Source organism: Lathamus discolor, chromosome 3 (assembly GCF_037157495.1).
Source record: "Lathamus discolor isolate bLatDis1 chromosome 3, bLatDis1.hap1, whole genome shotgun sequence".
Classification (NCBI taxonomy): Eukaryota; Metazoa; Chordata; class Aves; order Psittaciformes; family Psittacidae; genus Lathamus; species Lathamus discolor.
Window position 1 is genome coordinate 151,113,098 of NC_088886.1, and position 7,500 is coordinate 151,120,597.

The 7,500-nt window shown below is 40.1% G+C and overlaps 1 protein-coding gene across 8 annotated transcripts in view; it reads right to left on the reverse strand.

Moving 5' to 3' along the window:
- The window catches only part of EBF3 (EBF transcription factor 3), a 121,758-nt gene that overhangs the window by 40,632 nt on the left and 73,626 nt on the right, over positions 1-7,500 (reverse strand). For 5 of the 8 annotated variants that reach the window (XM_065672976.1, XM_065672982.1, XM_065672974.1 and 2 more), the window contains 2 exons: positions 4,941-5,022; positions 1,832-1,976 (listed from right to left, as the gene is read on the reverse strand). In XM_065672976.1, the coding sequence (XP_065529048.1) occupies positions 1,832-1,976; positions 4,941-5,022 (227 nt within the window). The remainder of the gene's footprint in view (positions 1-1,831; positions 1,977-4,940; positions 5,023-7,500) is intronic. The other 3 variants (XM_065672975.1, XM_065672981.1, XM_065672980.1) reach the window with 1 other exon arrangement.

Sequence of the window (7,500 nt, forward strand, 5' to 3'; positions counted from 1 at the left end):
ATTTTTAACATTTAAATAAAGCAAATCAATTACCATATCACAAAAGAAAGGAGCTATCGGTTAGTGACATTTATTTGTAGGTTTTCTGCAGCATGGAAAAGTGGCCTTTATTTTTCTAAGTGATATTTTCTGCTTAGAGTCAAATTCTTTTCATGCAGCTTACAAAAATAAATACTTGTATTTTGCTAAGATCATAATAGCTCATTAGAAGAGGCTGAATTTGGACCTAGACTAAAACCTAACACCACAGGGCTGAGCATGCTTACTTGAACCTATAATGTTGCTAGTTCTCGCTCTCTAGGGAAGGAGAGGACTAGGGGAGAGGATTCAGCCTTCTTAATTGTGAACCTCATTAGTGACGGTTGCTAGGCAAAACACACACCTACTTTCAGTGCATATGAAAGAGATAAACAATACGTCATAGACCATAATGACTCTGGTGCTCAGGGCGACCTTTAATTATTATATTTTTGTTCTCTTCTACCTTAGTTATTAATGCAGAAAAACAAATTAGTTTTGTGTGTGTGGACTGCAGCAGATTTGGAAATCGCTTTCCATGTTTCGAGGTCTAGAGTGTATTTCCTTCTGATAATCGTGGCTTGCCTCATTCATTTCTCTGCGTGCCCATTGGTAAATACTATTTGGAACCTAAAATGACAATGATTGTATTAGCAGCTTAGTATTCTGTCACAATTGTAATTAATTTTATTAGTGTAAAAAGACATGATCCTGTCAATATGTTAGTAACAACTAGCATGAGGACTCCACTGGAAACTGTTGTACGTCAGGTCACAGTGGTTTTGAGTGTTCTAACTCTTGAAGAACTGAAGATGTATTTGGCCCCTATGCATATAATTTTTGGTCAGCTCTTTTGGTTTCCATCTGAAAATATTCTGTTCTATTCTGGTCCAGTCCAGTCTAGCCTAGTCTATCCTATTCTATTTCATCCCATCCCATCCCATCCCATCCCATCCCATCCCATTACATTACATTCTAATTTTATTTACCATCAGGTTACCTGCGAGCTGGTTTGTATTTTATGTTGTTGTATTTTACAGTGATATTTAAATCTGAATGATTATTTGGGGCTTTGTGGGAGAATAAATACATGTGTGCATGTGTATGAACACAGCTGTGATTGTGTGCGAGTGATAGCATTTCACAATTCTGGATTTCCAGAGCTACTTTCCATTCTCCTCTTCATCTCAGCCTATCTTCTTTTAGCAGTTCAGGCAAGAAGTCAATCACATTGAGTGAGTCTGAAGAAAAACATTTTATGCTGTTTTTCTCATACAAACCCCCTCCTGCCGTAATCTGCAGTAAGGCCCAGCCACAGGAAATTGACCTCACAGTAAATTCTTTACAGATTCGGTCATATTTTTACCATCCACTTAAACTTGCATACATAACCTGAGACTGTACCTCTGGATCGAGGAATATGACAAGCCAAAATAAAATCAAGTCAAATTAAATAGCAAGAAAAAGCTGCAAGCAAAACAAGACTGAAGAACAAAAAAAAAAAAAAAATAGAAAAAGATGAAAAATTGGTTGTGACTGCAAAACTGTAAGTATTAAATAAAGAAAGAAGTCAGAAGCAGATTCAGAAGCGCCGTACTCTAGTTGACAAGGGCTGAGAAATACTAATGGACTTTTTTAATGGGTGGTTTGATGGATGAGAGAAGAAATTATGTAAAAGTAAATGTCGTAGTGCATCAACATAAAGTAGGGTGAGAAAAAAAAAAAACAAAACAAACAAAAAAAAAAAAAAGGAAAGGAAAAGAAAAAAAAAGCATTGCAAATAAAAAAAAAAGACATGTAAATGTGTGCCTACCATTTTCCAGATAAGAAGGGGCCGTACCTTCTGAGGGGTCAAGGCGGCGAGCCCGCCTCCCGTGTTTGGAATTGTTGTGTACAAACATGTTGTCTGAGACAGCCAGCACGTGGCCATCCACATTGACTGTTGTTGATACAACAACCTGAAAAAAGAAAACAAAAGGCAAATCTGAAAACACCCTGCACGTCCTCACAAGCCTAGACACAGCATCAAGACCGTCTTTTGAGCCAAAGCACCACAGCCCGTCACTTTTCGCCTTAAACGAAGTGAGTGACAACTATGAATACATCTTTGTTGATGTGGCTAACACTGGTGATTTTTAACTCACAATTGTTTCTCTTCAGAACCTGCTACACTAATTAGAGTTTAATCTCCTATTATGCTAACAAATGAATTCAATTCAGGGAAATATTCTTCTAGCCATTAGTTTCAGAAACACCCCTCTAGCCACTCATTTTAAAAGCCGCTGTTTTGATTGATCTGTTGATATATTGATTAGATAGTTTATCTAATTAAAATTTGTTCACTTGAGACTGTCTTCAAATGAAGGGTTGTGAGGATTCCAAATAAAAAAGCTTAATAAATCAGGAAGCATCGTAACTCCCCATTTTTTTCTTCAGTAAATGATCTCCAGGTCAGTTTTACAATTACATTTAATGTCTGATAATGAACTTTTTTGCATCTGAAAAGACTGAGTTGAATATGAATAGTGAAAGTGTTTTCAAGCCATGAAAAGTATCCCTTCTCAAGTTCATTTGGATGGTGATTGACCCTGGTATGTCAATGGAATTTCCTCCTTTATTTTTGAGTGAAAGGCTCCTATTCTTGTGTCCAGGTTCAGAGTCCGGCCATAGAAGAGATGATGGATAGAGCCTTCTTTGGCTTCCAGCTGCTTCTCAGTAGAAAATGGAAAAGGAACATATGCAAAATGCACAACCTTCCCGATAAAAACACCTACACAATGGAGCTGTGAAACTCCTTCCGGAAATGATATTGCATGAACACAAGCCAAAGAGGAAACCCCGAGATGCGCCTGTGTTTGTGCAGAGCATGGTTTCATAGGTCGATTCTTATTATCCCAGATAGACATTTACATCTTATTTAAATACTCCAGCATGGGACCTGTGGTTTAGGTTCAAGGTTTTCTATATGAAGTAATCGCTGCAGGGTTTTCTTTGGGATTTAATGTTAGTGGGGTCCTTAAAGTCACGGCTAAGTTTGGCCTTAAAGATGTTATTGGTGACAGTGACAAAAGCTGGTACAAATTTCAGCTTTCTCCATCCACTTACTTTACTTTTGGGTGTAACAGAAATTATTTCACACCGTCTCCTAAACACTTAATGAACAAAAATGGAAGGGGAAAAACCAGCCTCCTTTTGCACAGAGCTGGTCCAAAGCATCAGAAGAAATTTCCTGTCTGCTTCTATGTTTTGGATCACCTCTGATCCTGTTTCTTATTCACAACCCATAATTAGTTTTCAGCTATCACAGCACCTTTTCTATGTGTCCCGCCTCCTCTGAGACAGCCATCTGCGGTACCCTTTGGAACAGCCCGAGGGCAGCTCTCTGCCAGGCTGCTCTGCTTCCCTAGCTTTCTCCTCCCAGAAGTGGACACTTTCACTGATGTCAGCATCCACTTTGGAGAGTGCTGAGGTCTCACACTCGCAATGGCCGCAGAGCTGCTGCCGGGCCACCGGGCTGCCCACATTCACCTTTAAGGAGATTCACAGACTTTGAGAGATACCACAGAAGACACAAGTGTGATTTTCAGTGCAGATTTCTGGATTTGGTTCCTAGAGCACGGTATATTAAAAAGCAGAGAAAGGTGTATATAAAAATGACAACTATTTTTGTTCTGTCATGTATATGTAGGTCAGTCACCAAGGGAAAATACTGTAGTTCAGCAGAAGAAAGTAGACATGCTACGCTTTGTTATATCAGCTTATTCCTGCAGAGCACCTAAAGGAAGGTGCTGAGACAGTGAAACCAGTTAAAAATATTGTTCAAGATCTGACATACTGTTAAGTCCAGTTAAACCTTTTGAGAGGCAGGGAGATTAGCTAAAGAGACCCAGGGAAGTCTTTCTAGTGCCTACTGGCTCCATTGTCGACCACAAGATCACTCATGACTGATGCTTCATTTAGTCATCGGTGAGACAAAGAGGACATTTCCACTCATTCCAGGTTTGACCTTCTGTTCTGCTCAGATGGATCAATATCACCAATGCCACGTGAAGCTGAGATGCATGAAAAATGGAAGCTTGGCTCAATTGTTTTGAAGAAAGATTTTTTCCAGCTACAGATCTTTTCTGTTGGCTGGCTCAAGGGTGCTGGCTTCACTGGTTGGTTGGCTGTGCAGGGAAACAGATGTCACATGTTTTGCTATCAAGTTTAACCACAAGTTATTCTTCTCCAAAATAAGAAAGTTTTGAACATCTCAATGCTACTTTATTGTTAGTCCCAAGTATCATTGTGAAATACTTTGAAATAAAAACCATGTCTTTCCTAACAAGCATTTCAAATGACCCCAAATATAGAGGAAATCATTTGTCCATCACGTCAGCTGTCTCTCTGTAGTGTTATGATTCACCACAGGATATTTCAAAAGCTGTAAGGAGAAAGTGAAGTATTAAACATTTTCTGACACAACTGGAATAAAAACATGTGGGTTGGAGCACCAGTGTTGGATTTACAAGTTGTGAATGTGAAAAATCCCCGTGTGAGATCCAGACTTCCCTGCGCTCCATAGCCATGCGTGTTAGTAAGACAATGCTACTCACTCTACATAAGTGAAATCTCCGCAGGTCTGAGCACACGTCACACTACAACACAAGGTGTTAGTATGAAGGAAAACTAGGGAGGAAACTTCCTGAGGTGGAATGCTTCAGCATTGATCCATTACGGCCCAGTGCCGAACTCGGTGAGTCCCAAGAACTAGCACTTAAATTAGTGGGGGAAATGTAAAATACCAATAGCACTTTTTTTAATGGCACACAGCCTTGGAAATACACAAAGTAGAAGCACCGACACTGGGTTTTAATTAACAAAAGTTCAAGATGAGCATGTAAGTCCTTTACACATCATTCATTCTTTAAGGGGATCTGTACCTGGAATCTTCGCATGTCTCGCGGGTTGCCTGCATTCTTCAAACAGTTCTGATTGCACTTGAGGAAAAACTTTAGAAAGAATCTATAAAAATACAAAATTGAAATCTATTAGATTCATCAAAATGTAAATCCAATTTTAAGAAAGTTTAATAAAATTTCATCATAAATAGTTATACCCAAATGAATACCGGTAGTGAAATATGACTTTCCTATTAGTTAATGAACTTATTTTAAAACACAAGATCTCTGTCATAAACAGCACATTATTGCCAGGGAAAGGCAAATTTATATTTTTAATTTTTCAACAACTACAAATGTATTGACTCCAGGCCATATCCTCAGCTCGGTGTGGGAAAGTTGATTTCAGTGACTCATTGACTTCAAAGGCGATGACTTGCACCAGATGAGAATTTGTCTCTATTTTTTTAATACATTTTATTTTTTTCACAACTCATATTAGCAGGAATGACCTCTACATCGCAAAATTCCAAGGTAATGAATGATCAATCTTCTGAAAAACACTTGGCTTTGCCTCCAGTTTGGAAACTCTCGTTATTCAAAGGGACTTGATCCAACTCCTGCTGACTCCAGGGAGATCCAGGCAGGATCTGCCCACCGGCAAGGCCCCGGTTCTCTCATTGTTTTTGAAAGGAAAGGAACATGGCAAATTAGGCCCTGTCTTACGACCTCTTCAACCTTTGCCAGCCTTTAACTGTAAGGAGTCACTTACCCGGGGATGGAAATCCAGCTTATTTTTGCTGAGCAGCAACCAGCAATTATTTAGGACTAACCCTTATCATCTAGGCATCTCCCTATAAACCATTTTTGTAGCAACGCTGCCTCCCGGGAATTCAACAAGCACTTAGAGGAAGGGGAAAAGCTTGGAAAGATGCAAACTCTTTTATGCTGCCCTCCCATACCGGAGGAACAAGCCGATAGGGGATGTCTCCACCCTCCACTCTTCCATCCTGCCCTCACACAGGAGGATGTTCACAGTTTAATGCTGCCTCTTTTCTTTATGTATCTGTGTTTTCATGCTTCATAATCAAAACAAGATGTTCTGTGGGTCTGCATTTTCTAATGACTGACAGCTAAAGACAGGCAAGGCTCAGGACTTTTTCCTCACCCAGAGTTTCTCAGGTGCTCTAGTCCAGCAGCTTCTGCTGCCGAACTTCATACATGTTGAATAGCGAGGTTAGGCAAAGCTTTTACATTTAGAATATGAACAGCTATTATTTATTCATGTCAATCTTTATGAGTGACTGGAACCACTCTGGCCGTATAGACCTCACAGAAGTTACCTTGTGCCAACAGCATTCCTGGCAGGAGGCAAGCCAGGCCCCTCTCCCTTTCTTCAGCACCCAATACAGCCCAGTCACGGCCAATAGAAAGTATGGTTGAGGCTGCATCACATTGTGCTCACTCCTGAAGAGCTTTGAGTATCAGACAGAAGCATTATGGAAGTATCCTCATATCACAAACTGGTGCTGTTAATCACAACTCTTTCTCTTCAGTTTAAACTTAAGCAGGGCCCTAATATTAATACAAGATGCTGATGCTGATGAAAAGATCTCTCATGCCAGAAAGTCAAGTAGGAAACAATTGCGTTTACTGAAACTGTGCATAAATATATCACTGCCGTCAGTACAGTATGTGCTGAAGTGTACATTTCTTTAAAACTTCCTATCCCAAAATCATAGAATCATAGAATGGTTTGAGTTGGAAAGGACCTTTAGACCATCCAGTTCCAACCCCCCGCTACAGGCAGCAATACAAAATCTGTAAAAGGGATTTAGCTGTTGAGCTGAAAGAAAGTGAGATATCCATGGTGGTTGACATGATCTCCTAGCTTGGATATTCACTTAAACTCAGGTATTCTGGGCACTATTGAAGGGACACTACTAACAACTCCATGAAACTGCACCTTTATTAGCAACACCCTCACCCTAATTTGTCTGACTTGGTCTTCGGGAGGTTTGGGTTTGGTTTTTTTGTAAAGATACTCATGATCTCCAGGTCAGCTGGCTATAGGCTAGGTGTAATGACATTTCTGTCATAGCTCTAGGGGTTTTTTTTGCACACCTTCCACCACACAGACTCTGATGATGTGCAAGGCCCAGCTGATTCCCACGTTAGTACAGGACCACCAGGCACTGGGGAGTCTGGAGCTGGGACGAGCCTCCAGCTTTACAGCTCCTTAGTGCCACAGCCAGGCTGAAGTGGAGTATCTTATCTATTATTTTTTTCTGATCTCAAATGGGTGTTGTGAGGCTTATTGAGCTAATGTTTGTAAATTGCTCGGAAATTCTCCAATGAATTGTGCACGAGGAATGCTAAGTATTGCTCCTTGCGGATTGTTTTTAACGTGAAGCATTTGTGATGAATTGTTTCTATACAGAGAGCTCACATCCTGTCAAAAAAAATAGGGCTATTAAGCACCCTTTCACTAAAACATCAACTGGAACTGGTATTTGCTCAATTATTTGGTGAAAAGGACCCACTCTTGGTAGAATTAGACATCTTCAAGCTGACTAGGATGACCCTGAGCACTGAGCTAAAT